Source organism: Salvia miltiorrhiza, chromosome 8, assembly GCF_028751815.1.
Source record: "Salvia miltiorrhiza cultivar Shanhuang (shh) chromosome 8, IMPLAD_Smil_shh, whole genome shotgun sequence".
NCBI lineage: Eukaryota > Viridiplantae > Streptophyta > Magnoliopsida > Lamiales > Lamiaceae > Salvia > Salvia miltiorrhiza.
Genome location: NC_080394.1, coordinates 37,715,621 through 37,730,873, shown reverse-complemented (window position 1 = coordinate 37,730,873; position 15,253 = coordinate 37,715,621). Strand labels below are relative to the sequence as shown.

The window sequence follows — 15,253 nt, the reverse complement described above, 5'->3', positions numbered from 1 at the left end:
AATTAGGCTAAATTTAATTAATGGGATAATTAAAGTTAGTATTGATTATTATGCGTAATTAATGGTGATAGCTTTTGTTAGATATATTGGAATAGCTCCCAAAATTGTAACCGCTCCATATGTTAATCAACCTTCTACATATATATTGAGTAAAAAGGCGGGCGGGAAATTTTTATAACTAACGGACCAGCTTTTATATATGTATAGATTACTAACTTCTATCTAAAATTGCATAAATACGATTAAAATAGACAATGAATGATTAATTAGCAAAAATCTCTATAATTTATAAATATAGTATAAATATTTTTACGTTTTTTCTTATGAATTATAATATTAAATGATCTCGTCGAATTATACCATGTAAATAAAAATAGGCGTGACTAAATAATGAGTATATTTTGAGCAAGTCTTGTAGTATTGAAAAAGATAGGCACGGCTAGTTTTTGTCGTTTGTGAAGTAAAATGGATATACTTGAGTTGAGCATTAATACCAGTAGTAGTAACAAGGAGTAACTGAGCAAGAGGCAAGATAAAAATAATATATATAAGATGTTTTGGCAAGATTTGCATGCGAAATCGATGTGGAAGGTCGGAGACGCAAAGCTCGACACTAATCCCCATCAATCAACACGTAAAAGCCATGCAGCCCTTCACTTCCACTATAAAAAAGGAGCTAGCTAGCCCCTTTACCCTCATCAATAACAATCCTCATCTTATACATACATACTAGCTCAAGCTCTCTCTGAAATGGCGATCAAGTCCGCACTGGCAGCAGCTCTCCTGGTGGCCCTGGTGGCCGTGGCCAGCGCCACCACCGTGACGACGGTGACGACTTCCTACGACGAGAGGGGCAGCGAGAAGTACCGGCAGTGCAGCCAGCAGGTGCAGGGGCGGGAGTTCCAGGAGTGCCAGAGCTACCTGAAGCAGAGGAGCAGGCCTTACCTGGAGATGGAGATGGAGGCCGAAAGCAACCCCCAGCAGCAGGAGGAGTATGCTGAGCAATGCTGCGAGCAGCTCAGGGAAATGGACCGCTACCAATGCGGCTGCGAAGCCATCAGGCACGCCGTCCAGAAGGCGCAGCAGCAGGGAGGCCGCTCCTACCAAGCCGGCACCGAGCAGATCTACGAGAGGGCACGCGCCCTTCCCCGCCTCTGCAACTTGAGGGAGCAGCAATGCCGCTTCAACCTTGTCTTTCTCTAGACTCTACTTCACCAGGTTATGTCATGTAAACCGGTGACCCTCTTTTTCTTTTTCTTCCCGTCCTACCCTCTGTTTATCTCCTCCAAATAAATAAACAACATTTTCGGATCATTTTTCTCACTTTAATTTCTAATAAATTAATTACTACCACTACTCCAACTTCATCAAGTTATCATCTTCTTAATTAGAAAGTTATACTACTAAATTAGTTTCGGTAGAAATTTCTAAATAATGGCAAGATTAATGTCATGTTAATTTAATGATAAAAGTTTCATATTTGAGTTCATATCAAGTACTAATTTATAAAATTTAAATTATTTGTTCTATAAAAAAATACTATATCAAAATATAATTAATTAGAAGCAACTTTTGTAGAAACTGAGAAGTTACAGAAAATTCCTGTATTCTCTTTATCAGAAGACCGTAAGTTATAATTTCTGTTGATTAGTTCACATCTCATTTGGTCCTGATGCATCCGAAATATCTCTTGGAGATTTTGTGAATTTTACATAACATCAATTTCTCGTGATTTATGAATTTGTGAATTTCTTCATGATGCACCTAAACTTATAGCTTCTGCGTCAAAATTAAGGTCGAAATAAGATCAGATTAGGGGTAGACCAAGATACCGATTTTATAACTTGGCTTCTGCATGAGATTAGGGTAGACCAAGATACCGATTTTATAACTTGGCTTCGGCATGAAAAAGGTCAAAAGATATATCTACCACTCTAGCCTTAGGATTGATGTTGTTTACTATCTCAACGTGTTAAAATTGAAGCATATTGTCACAATTTTGACGGTAAGATGTTAAAGGCGATGGAAGTGTCAACATTGAGGGCAACATTGAGGGGGAAAGTGGTACTCAACCCTTAAATTTTTGATATATCATAAATTTTGTCACAATATAATATCGTATTAAAAGAATTTGGTACTATAATAATATTAATTATTTTCATACAGTGATATACTGATTATTATATATATATATATATAAAATTCAATAGAAATTCGATACGATAATAGTATCAATTTTCTTATATTGACGATGTTTAATTACTACCTCAACGTGTTAAAATTAAAGCATATCGTCACAATTTTGACGGTAGGGTGTTAAAGGCGATAGGAGTGTCAACATTGAGGGGGAAAGTGGTACTCAACCCTTAATTTTTTGATATATCATAAATTTTGGCACAATATAATATCATATTGGGTTAAGTACCAAATTTCCCCTTAACGAGGACATCCCTATTGCGTACAGGACCCTATAGTCAGGGTAAGCGCTGTTTACTACCTCAACGTGGTAAAATCGAACCAAATTTTCCCCTGCCACTTACACCGTTAGAATTTTTTTTTTTTGTTTTTAATTAAGGTGGGTCCTAGCTCGCCTTCTCTCTCTCAATTACGGCAAGGGGGCATTTGCTACCGGATCTCTTCTCCCCGACTCAGCTCGACACAGCTCACCGGCCCGACGAGAAGCGCCGCCACCGATCACCCTCTTCTCCCCGACTCGACCTCAGACGCAAGACCCTCACCAACAGGCGTGAACCCTACACCGTCTCCTTCCTTGGCGACGGCAAGACGCCGCCACCTCCCTCGCTGTGTCGTTGCCGGAGAATCAGAGGGAAGCGATGGCTCGTCGTTGCTGCTTCGCCGAAGTACTTGAGAAAATGGAGGAGAGAACAGAGAGGTCCAACAGCGACTTTCCTCAAAAGAGGGTAGTGCGTGGGCGCGATCGCCGGAGATCGAAGGGAGTGGAGTTTTGATTTGAGAATCTAGGGTTTAGGGGGATAAAGGCGGCGACGCTGTCACTTGACATACGAGCGACTGGAACTCAGAGGCGAGAGAGAAAGGCGAGAAATGGGGGTGGATGGCAAAGCAACAGGCTCGCCGGAGAGGAGGACGACCCTTCACCAGAGGAGGTCGCGGCGGCCGGATTTCAATGAGGGAGAGAGAGATATGGGGCCCATTTTAATTAAAAAAAAAAAAAAAAATTCTAACGGCGTTTTAACGGTGTTAAAACGCCGGAGGGGGAGGGAAAAGTTGGTTCGATTTTGCCATGTTAAGGTAGTAAACAACGCTTACCCTGATTATAGGGTCCTGTACGCGATAGGGACGCTATCGATAGGGAAGAAATTGGTACTTAACTCTATCATATTAAAAGAATTTGGTACTATAATGATATAAATTATTTTCATATAATGGTATATTGATTATTATATATAAAAAAATTCGACAGAAATTTGATATGATAATAGTATCAATTTTCTTATATGGCTGTATCAAACTTCTATCAATATTCTTATATTCAAGTATCAAATTTTCTCATGGTATACTAATTACTGTTTTGAAAAATTTATGCGATCAATTTTTCTCATACTGTTAATATTTTGATTTATCTTTCTCATGGTATATTGATTATTGTATCGAAATTTTTTGACACGATAATTTTCTCATATTGCTAGTATTTTGGTATGTATATCGAACTGATATATCATATTGATTAAAATAAAATTTATATATATATATATATATATATATATATATTCATATAGAGGAAGAAAATCAAATAAAAATGGATAAATGTGGTTAAAATGAAAAATGATTGCATAAGCCATAACATATGTTGCATAAGCTGCTTGTAATAACTGTATAACGAAATTCAATTGATTAGATAAAACTTTCACTCCTTTCAGGATTCGAACCCATGTAAAAATTTTATGCAATATTATACTGTAGTTTATGCAACACTATATACTGACTTATGCAATTATTCTCATTTCTCATGAAAGATAGTATTCCCACTATAACTCATCTCTCTCTCTCTCTCTCTATATATATATATATGTATATATATATATATATATATATAGGGGTGAGCTAGAATAAAAACACTCTTAAGTGTATAAAATATAAACGTTTCTTAATGTACAAATTTTATGTAGAACACGTATGAATTTATCCAACAAAGTTACGAATTGCGAAAAATAAATTTTTGTTACCTTTGGGATTCGAACTCAGGACCACGAATTTATCCAACAGGGTTATGAATCAATCGTAGATCTTGATGATCTAAGGGCTCAAAATCATTTATATTTTATACATTTAAGAGTATTTTTATTCTAGTCATTCCCTATATATATATATATATATATATATATATATATATATAGGGAAAAGTTCTATGGAAACACAAAGTTAGATGGAGAAAGGAGACGCAATATAGTTCGTTAGATCAATCTTGATCAAGGGCTAAGATTAGAAGTTAATATAATTAATATAATAATTTCTAACAATAAAATTGGTAAGATTATATTTTCCCTAAAATTACTCACTTTCCTTTTTTCTCTCCCCCCCCCCTCTCTCTCTCTCTCTCTCTCTCTCTCTCTCTCTCTCTCTCTTCTCCCTACCGTCTCTCTCTCTATCTCTTCTTCTCCCTCTCTGCTGTGAACGCCCCCAACCCGCGCCGCCTAGGGTTCGAATCCTGCAGCGCGGCGCCGCCTCTTCCAACGCGTTCCGAACTCAGCGTGGCGCCGCCTATTCGATCGCCGCCTCCCTCCGTCATCTCTCTGTTCTTCACACCACCACCGCCGCCTTCGAACGCCCTCAAGTTCAGCCAACGCCGCCAAGTTCAGCCCCCAAGTTCAGAGCCACCGCCGCCCAAGTTCAGCACACCAAGTTCAGAGCCAACACCGCCCTCAAGTTCAGAGCCACCGCCGCCTTCGAACGCCCTCAAGTTCAGCCACCGCCGCCCAAGTTCAGCCCTCAAGTTCAGAGTCACCGCCGCCTCCTTCCATCCTTTCTATGTTTTCCACACCACCATCGCCGCCTTCAACCGCCGCCGCCCCGATTTGTCAGCACCACCACTGCCGTCTTCGACCGCCCTCAAGTTCAGAGCCACCGCCGCCCAAGTTCATCCGGAGAACTTTTGAACTTGTACATATAATTCTGTGAACTTATACATATAATTTTATTGAACATGTACATATATTTCTGTGAACTTTTGATTTTCTGGTATTCTGAACTCCGGCCGCCGCCCCTTTCTCTGTGCATTGAACATTCGCCGGAGAAGAGGAAGGGGGCGGCAGATTTTGTAAATAATTTTATTGAACTTATACATATAATTCTGTGAACTTTTGAATTTGTGGTATTGAACTTCTGAACTCCAGCCACCGTCCCCTTCTCCGTACCTTGAACATTCGCCGGAGAAGATGAAGGGGGCGGCAGAGTTTACAGAGGGAAAGAGAGGGAGAGAAAAGAGAGAGAGGAGAGAGGGGACGAGAGAGAGAGAGATGAGGGAGAGAGAATGGAAAGTGAGTAATTTTAGGGATATATAAATCTTACCAATTTTAATTATATTAACTTCTAATCTCAGCCTTTGATCAAGATTGATCTAACGAATCAGATGCGTCTTCATTCTCCATCTAATATTGTGTCTCCATAGAACCTAACCCTATATATATATATATATATATATATATATATATATATATATATATATATATATATATATATATAGGGGAGGGCTAAAATAAAAACACTTCTTAAAATATAAAATATAAACAATTTTCAGCCCTTAGATCATCAAGATCTACGGTTGATTCGTAACCTTGTTGGATGAATTCGTGGTCCTGGGTTCGAATCCCAAAGGTAGCAAAAATTTATTTTTCACAATTCATAACCATGTTGGATGAATTCGTAACCCTGTTGGATAAAATTCGTACATTAAAAAACGTTTATATTTATATTTTAAGAAGTGTTTTCACTGTAGCCCTCCCCTATATATATATATATGGGAGGGCTAAAATAAAAACACTTCTTAAAATATAAAATATAAACAATTTTCAGCCTTTAGATCATCAAGATCTACGGTTGATTCGTAATCCTGTTGGATGAATTCGTGGTCCTGAGTTCGAATCCCAAAGGTTGCAAAAATTTATTTTTTCACAATTCGTAACCCTGTTGGATGAATTCATACGTGTTCTACATAAAATTCGTAAATTGAAAAACATTTTTATTTTTATTTTATGAAGTATTTTCATGGTAGCCCTTCCCTATATATATATATATATATATATATATATATATATATATATATAGGGGCGCGCTCCAGTGAGACCCTCTATTTTTCGTGTAACATGAGTACAATGAATAGCACATATAATACTAATGAACAAAATGTATATCTAATGAACATGATGTATATACTGATGAAAAATAAAATTTAAAAAATTCGTAATGAATAAGACATATAAACTGATGAACAGGGCCGTATATACTGATGAACAATGCAGTATATACTGATGAATAACAAAATTTAAAATATTCTGCTCCCTCCAGGATTCGAACCCTGCGAAAAAAAATCACCCTCCAGATACAATATCAGCCATAGGATTGATAAAATAAACGCACCAGGTCGTGCCCTAGATCTCACTAAAATTAGGGGGTCTCATTGGAGCGGCCCCCTATATATATATATATATATATATATATATATATATGAGTTGGTCTTGTTTTGTAAGATCGTGTTTATAGATGAGACGGGTTGGATCCACCGATCCGACCCGTATCAAACAATTATATTACAAATATTAACAAATAAAAATAAAAGTATTGCTTGGTGTAATGGCTATAACTTTTGGAGACGTGGGTTCGAATCCCATTTGTTGCAATTTTTTGTTGTTTTGTTTCTATTTCAATTTTTTTTTCTTTTTCTTTTTCTTTTTTGTTTTAGCTGCATTTTTTTGTTGTTTCATTTTTGTTTCTGTTTCAATTTGTTTTTGTTTATTTTAATTTTGTTTTCTGCTTCTTTTTTGTCCTAGTTTTTCGTTAAATTTCTCCTTTTCGACATTTTTTAATTTTTTTTAATTTTTAGCTGCGTCTTTTTGCTGTTTTAATTTTTTTATTTTTTTTATTTTAACGGTGACTTAATACCGTTTGATTTTTTTTTAATAATTGTGGGCCCCAATCCAAGAAAAAACAAAAAAAATATTGACTCGACTTCACCACCTTTATCTCCTCTCGGGCTCACCACGGCGAGGTCGCCTTCATCGACGTTGGTACCGGTCACCGCCTCACCTTCACCGATCTATGGCGAGTCGTTGACGCTGTCTCCATCTCCCTATCCTCCAACTTTGGCATCCGCAAGGGACACGTCATCCTTCTCCTCGCCCCCAACTCCATCTACTTCCCCATCGGCTGTCTTGCCATGATGTCCCTCGGCGCCATCATCACCATTGCCAATCCCCTCAACACTGCCCGAGAGATTGCCAAACAGATTACCAATTCTAAGCCCTCGCTCGCCTTCACCGTCCCACAGCTCCTCCCCAAACTAACACCTAAAATTGCCCGCAGTTGTACGAAGTCATCCTAGGGTGGCAAGTCAAGCCAAGTCCTATTCTCAAGAAAGGCTAAGCAAGGCTATGTTCGTACTACCTACAGAAAACGAGAAAATAAGCCTAAACACTCTCAAAATAGGTTGGGTCTGTCACTCCACATCCGATAAGTTAATGATAATTCAAATAAAGCATATAAAATTAACTAGGCGATAGAGAAAAAATAGATAAAATAAAGTAGTAAAAGAAAACATATATAAATCTATGGTTCTAAAAAGCAACAAATCAATATATAAAAACTCAATAAATATGAACAGATTATCTAGGCAATAAACTAACGAGACATAATAAGAAACAAGATAAGACATCCGCAAGAAAGCTATAAACCATAGATTAATAGAAAGCAAGAGAAAAATCATTTACACGAAAATAATCAGAACATTGATCATGGATGGAGGGTTTTGGTACATAAAATCGTGCCCTGGAAGTGAGAAAAAGAGCTGCTATATAAAGACCTCAAAAAAAAAAGTTTTCTTTAATCCTGTACTACGGCCTACCATGGCCCTCTAAAGAGGGGAACGATCATGGAGAGGGACGTCGACGGGCCAACAGAGGGGGCCGCACGCGCGGCCAGTGGGCACATGCGTAGGGTGCATTTTCGTGAAAATTCTTGGTGCATACGCGAGCAAGGGCGTGATCACAAGCACTAAGGAGGCTACAATCAGGCCGCAGGGTGCGGCTTCGTGACAAAGAGGTGCGCACCCGAGTAAGGGCGCCAGAGGTCCTAAAGTAGTGGGCGTGACCTCGGGGTACGAGGGCGTGGTTGCGGGTTACACTTTCGAGGAAATTAATGAAAAATCCCACTATTAGGACTTATCCATCCAAAACCAAGCAACATCATCATTCACCAAACCATTATAAGATCCAAGAAAAACAGGGCAATTTTGCATTCAACTATAACTAAATAATCATCACAAAGTATCACAAAAATGCACGAAACAATTATGTCTTAGCAGGAAACAGACTCATGGGGAATCATCCCTGAAAATGACAAGATTGAGTAGATCAAAAAGAATATGCGAATATGCTAAATTTAGATCAACATGAAATTGGCAGATTTATGCCTAATTGTTCTGATTTTAGGGGTTTGCATGTGCATATTTAAAGTTAAATATTCTGGAAATTGGTGTATTTTATGGTTTGTTTTATGCTTTGCAGGAGATTTAGGTTTTATAGATGGAAGAGTGTAATTTTGGAGATTTTGGGTTAGAATGGTGTTTTTAGGCGCACTCTGGTGTACAGAGCTGAAAAGCCCGCGCCAGAGCTGAAAAGCCCGTGTTCAGAGCTAAAAGCCCGCTGCAGAGCAGAGCAGAGAAGCTTGCCAGAGCAGAGCTGTGCGGATAGCTCTGTAGCAGAGCAGAGCTGACTTGCAGAGTCAGAGCTAAAGTCTCCAGAGCTGAACTTCCATACTAGAGCTGAAATCTCCAGAGCAGAACAAACGTGTCAGAGCAGAGCTAAAATTCGACAGAGCTGACGTACGCGCCAGAGTAAACTCGGCAGAGCAGAGCTAGGGATTGACAGAGTCAACATATTGTTGCCAGAGTCAACTTATGCAGAGCTGATTTTCAGCTCTGCACTACTCGCCAGATATGAATTGCAGAGCTGAACTATGCAGAGCTGACTTTTAGCTCTGCATTATACTTTCCAGAGCCGAATTTCCAGAGTGGCGAATTTTCGCCAGAGTTGAGATGAGTTGCAGAGCACGATCCAGATGGACTTTCCTTCCCTTGCACGATTCGATTTCCTTAAAAGTCCTGGTTTGCATGGCAAGTTTGTTAGTGATCAGGATTGGATTAAAGTCTATAAATAGGGCCATACTTTTCATTGTAAAATATCAATTCTTTGCCCTAATCTTTAGTTTCCACTAGGCAGCCAAAGACTTAGGTTTATTGCTTTCTTAGTCTTAGTTTCGAATTATGTTCTTAGTTAGTTTATTATAATTCTTTCAACTCATGTTTTAGATTAGTTCTTCGTTTAGAGTTGTAATTACGTGACAGATTACTTCTCAAGACGTTTTACGGTATTTCTTAATCAAGTTTATTTATTTGCTTTTACTTGCGTTTCTTTAAATTCTGCACTTTAAATTATGATATTTCAATTATGCGTTTTCATGCTTTCCTTTAAATTGTGCAATTTCATTTCTGCCTAGTTAGATTAGATTAGAAGCCTTTAATTTACAAGTATTTAAATTCCTAGTTAATATTTAAATTCCAAGTTGCTTTTACTTTAATCGCGTTTAAATCTTGCCTAGGGTTTAATAATTTAATTTGCCTAGTTAATTCTCTAGTTTAAATTCACGTTTAAATCTAGTTAAGTTTAATTCACGTTAATTTACTTTCCATGTTTTAGTTTAATAATCCAAAGTTTACAGCTTTCGTGTGACATAATTAATTGCCCTTTAAGATCTTCCTTGAGAGACGACATTGGGTTAGCTTACCAATGCTAGAGTGTCCTTGTCCTATTGCAAGTCAATCTAGAGGTGTTTAGGTTGAGTCAAATTTTGGCGCCGTTGCCGGGGAAGGTTTTAGGCTTTTTAGTTGTGTCACTTTTCTTGCTTTCTTAACTTTACGTTTTGTTTTTATTTTTCTCCCACCCGATGCGTTTAATCCGTTTGTTCAGTGTTGTGCATGCAGGGACGCCGTAGTCTTAAAGGCAAACTTGTGTCTCCGTTGCACAGTACGAGCGAAGGGATTTTCAGGAAGAGCAGCTGCAAATAAGTGTTTGCAGAGGACAGAGCAGACGATTCTGAGTCTCACTCTGCCAGAGCTGACGGTTTCTACTCTGACTCTGACCTTCCAGAGCAGAGTGTAGAAACAGAGGAAGATAAGCCTACCGAGCTGCCAGCGAGCTCTGACTCTGACTCTTCAGAGCAGCCCGCAGAAGAGGAAGCCAGCTCTGACTCTGACCATTCAGAGCAGACCATAGACACGGCAGAGCAGAACATAGACACAACGGAGAAAGAGAAGCCGACAGAGATGCCAGCCAGCTCTGACTCTGACCGAACAGAGCAGAATCCAGAAAAGGAGATGGCGCCAAACATGGAGTACATGGGAGATTTCACTAGGCCCATCATCGGAGACACCAACACTTCGACTATTGTGCTTCCCACCGCAGTCAGAAATTATAATCTAAAGCTGAATGACTCAAGTTAGCTACCGTTGTTCCACGGGATGCCAAGTGAGGATGCCCTGCAATTCATCCAGGATTTTTGCACACAAGTTCAAACCATCCCACTGCTGAATCTTACGGAGGATCAACTTAAGCTATGTTGGGAACCTTGTGGAATATCCTAACCATTGTTTTGATGATACCAAAATTCATAGGACTTAATTGTAATAGACTAGAATCACTTTGAACTCAAGTGTTAGAGTTCGTTTCTAGTTTAGCTTGCGGTGTCAAAGACTGAAGACTGAAGAACGAAGGACTGAAGACTGAAGACTGCAGATACCAACTGAAGTATCAGTTGAAGACTGATTACTTAATGCGCACAAAGGACTGATACTAAAGTCAAGTATCAGTTGAATATTCCTCATCGGACTGATCTTCCAATGTTCAGAGGAAGCCACGTACTCACAAAGTACAGCCGCATTACATGCAGAGATCTCAGGATCTTATCTCTGCAGAGGTCATTCATATCTGGTGGTTACTTTTCAGAGACGTCACATCTCCTGTCCATCAAAGAGAGCCGTTTCCACCCAGACAATGAAACCTCGAAGATTGAAGCCTCAGCCCAAATTCGAATTGCTCTCCAACGGAAGAAATCTTGAGGACGATCTACGCCAACGGATCTATTCAAGAGTTCTCCTACAAATAGCGCTCGAGGATCACTTCAACCTTCACCGATTCAACGACATAAGCTGAAGCTCTGCCGAAATTGCTACTCAGCCTAAAGCTTAAATCTCCCTAAAGCTTGAATCGAAGAAGAGAATTTCAAAGCCAAAATCAGTCACTGCTGATTACACACATTCTCTTAGACCTTAGGCAAACCTCTGTTTACCCAGAAGCCAAAGGTCAAACTTGCTTCAAAGAACTTGTTCTTTATAGTAAAGTTGGCACTCGTTCAAACCTCCTCCCCAAAAGAGTGTTTGAGTGATTCGGAGTTCAGGAAGGTACTCTGACTCTGAGTGAGAAGTCTTAGCACGAGTTGTGTTGAGCAGAGAAATCCGACGCGAGTGAAGCGTAGGTCCTGAAGAAGGGTTTTCTTCAGTGGTACGGTTGTGTGCACCTGACAAGCACACGGTTTGGTTTGCAGTGCACCTGTTAAGCACTTGCGGAGTGGATTGTTGGTCTGATCAACCAACCGTGGATGTAGGAAAGGGTTTTTCCGAACCACGTAAAAGTCTCTGTGTTGTTTACACTTTTCAGTTTTACATTCTTACGTGTGTTATTTCAATTGATAAACTGAACACTGATTAACTGCAAAGAGAAACCTAATAACCAACAACGTGCTCCACCGAGGCTATTGCGAAACTAAGTTTAATTTCCGCTACGTATGATATCAGTCTGACTGATCTATCTTTTGATAGTCAGGAAGAGTGTTATCATCTCTGTCTTAGCAAACTCGACTGAAGCCCTTACTTGAATCAGTTAAGTTCCAGCAACTTAACTGATAACTCTTTACTGAAGAGCTTTCAGTATCAGTCGTCAACCCTGTTTGGGCAAAACTGATTTCAGTAAAACAGGAGTCTTTGTTTGCATGTAAAGTTTCGTTTTGATCTTTGACTGAGATCCCTCTGATTGAGGATAGATTTAAAAATAGCCCATATCTGTATTCCCCCCCCCCATACACCTATTCGAGACCCTCTGGACCTAACAAGCTCAATATGAGAGCAGGTTGTTCGCAAGAACTATCTGTATCTGATTAGGTTCTAATTGAACTAGATCCTTTTTCTCAAAGGTCTCAAAAAAGTTCTCTCTTTCTTTTTGTGTTTGCTATCTGTTCTATCTGCTGTTTTTTGTTCTCTCTTTTTTGATGGAGACTAACCACAGCAGATTATCTTCTCTACCTATGTTTAGTATTGAAAAATACGACATATGGAAGTTTCGGCTTGAAAGCTTCCTCACCGCCCAACATTGCCGAATGTGGGAAGTCATCACCAGCGGACCAATCACCATCACCGAAACTGTCAAAAGGGTTCCTGTTAATCCACAACAAGATCCTTACGATGAGGTCCAGCCCAAGCAAAAAGCAGACTTCACCACAGAAGAAAGGAAGCAAGATGAGCTAGACAACCTCGCCAAAAGCATAATCTCCGGCACCGTTCCCGACAAGCATGTCATGAAGATCATCAAGTGCGGAACTGCAAAGGAGATGTGGGACATTCTGGAAAGAATGTGCGTAGGTTCCGAGGAAATCAAGGAGAATAAGCTATCCATAGCTTGCCAGAAGTTCGACTCTTTCCTCATGCTCAAGAATGAATCTGTCAAGGAAATGGAACTTAGATTCAATCAAATCTTGAATGAAGTTCAATCCATTTCCAAAGACAAATACACTCAACGAGAAATCAACCTGAAGATTCTTCGAGCACTGCCACGTAGAGAATGGCAGATCTACTCAGTCGCTCATCAGCACAAGCCTGGATTCAGTCAACTCCCGACAAACAAGCTTTTCTCCGATCTCATGGAAAATGAGTTCGACCTTCTGAGAAATCTTGGAAACAAAAAGGCTGGAGGATCAGACGAAGATGGTCCATCAACCTCAAGAGGAGTAGCACTGAAAGCCTCAACAAGAGAAGGCAAGAAGCAGATCAAGGAACCAACGGAACTCAACCCTGAGGACTTCTTCAATCAATATGCTTTGTTGACTGAAAGATTCAACAAGATGGAGTCCAAGTTCCGGAAGTACAGAAGGTTCCACAAGCAGCACTACGAAGGAAATGAAAGAGAAAGCAACTTCAGACATTCCACAGATCGAAGCGGAGAAAGGAAGTCAGCCGCTTACGACATCAAAGACATGGAATGCTTTGGATGTAGAAAGAAAGGGCACTTTCGAAATGAATGCCCTGATCTGACTCAAGCTGAGCGCAGAGAGCTGAAAGCTAAGAAAGATCGCAGCTTTTCGAAGAAGAAAGCGATGGTTGCTGACGATGCTGACTCTTCCAAAGACACATCAGAATCATCCGACTTTGACAGTTCCAGCTCAGACGATGAGAGCCGAGCCCTGATGGCCAATGAATCAGAAAGCATGGCTGACAACAGCTACGACAATGGAATGAATGGCTCAGAGGTAATCTCTCACTCAAAAACTCCTTATACTGATAACTTCCTGATGCTTTCAGGAGACCACTCAGAATCTGGAGATAGCTCATCCAATGAAACTGACGAGTTTGATCAGCTCATGACTGATCACTGTCAGTTGAGGAAAATGTTCGAAGATCTCATCAAGCAGAATCAGAAAATGGACAAGGAGATCAATGATGAACGAGCTAAGAATCAGACAATCATCTACTTTCCGGATGAAACTTGTCTTGATCAGCTAATCATGGAGAACAGCCGACTGGAAAAAAAGCTCAGAATCTCTAACTCAGAATGTGAGAGAGCATCTCATGAGATCAAGAGACTCAATCACAAGCTGGAAGAAACAGTCAAGAACTGCATGATGCAGTCTCCTATGATGAGCAACTTTCCATCGAAAGGTCTTGTTAAAAGCATTGGAGGAAAGGTTGCAGCTGATAAAGGAAAGAAGATCATGATCATTTCAAAGGACGATCCTTCTGAAATCACAACATCAGAAGAATCAAGAGATCATGATATGGATGAAGTTCGCAAACGCAGACTGATGGCTAGATCAAATGGTCCACCTCCACGAAGCTACCAACGAGCAAAGGAGGCCCCCAACCAGATTAACCTACTGAGAAGACTGGAAAGCAGATTTCAGTTAAAGATCGGGGAAGGAACATCAGGAATCAAGAAGAATCTTCCTCACCAATCCAGGGGGAAGAAAGGACACATCAGTCAGAGACTGACATCAGTTCAGTTTCAGAAGGAACAACATCCATGGAGACCAAACAATGGTGACTCCAGTCGAGCTAAGCGACATCCACGACAACAAGCAACTGGACATCAGTCAAGTCTCCATAAGTCTGCAAAGACTCGAGTATCTCAAGGAAGATACTTCGCCGAGCAAAGAAGACCTCAACCACTCATCAGACAGAACTGCTACAAGAGTGAGGCCTTCAAAGGAATTTCCCAACAGAAGAATGCTCGTGTGCCAACTAAAGCGCCAACAACGTCAATCAGACAATCAACAAAGCGCAAGAGATCAGCCAGACCAATTATGAAGCAGATATGGGTTCCAAAGGGAACTCGAGCTAACATCGAAGGACCCAAAGCTTGATTGGGTGCCTGAAGTAACTCTTCCTTGCAGGTTAATGTCAGGAAACACAAAAAGAAGGAAGAGGTTAAAACTTCAATCAGAACGTGGTATCTGGATAGTGGCTGCTCGAAGCACATGACGGGCTACAAAGAATATCTGTCTCAGTATGTTGAGAAAGCTGGATCCAAAGTTGCATTCGAAGACAACTCAATCGGAGAAACAAAAGGCTACGGTGTGCTCAACATGGGTAACGCCAGTATCAATAATGTTAGCTTTGTTTCTGGTCTTAAACATAATTTGTTGTCTGTGAGTCAATGTTGTGACAGCGGTTTCACAGTGA

General features: G+C 40.0%; 1 protein-coding gene across 1 annotated transcript; it reads left to right on the top strand.

The window, feature by feature from the left end:
* Positions 1-609: 609 nt before the first annotated feature.
* LOC130996632 (2S seed storage albumin protein-like) lies at positions 610-1,314 on the top strand. Its single transcript, XM_057921926.1, has one exon. The coding sequence runs from the start codon at positions 751-753 to the stop codon at positions 1,201-1,203; it is 453 nt and encodes a 150-aa protein (XP_057777909.1). The 5' UTR covers positions 610-750; the 3' UTR covers positions 1,204-1,314.
* The last annotated feature ends 13,939 nt before the right edge of the window (positions 1,315-15,253 follow it).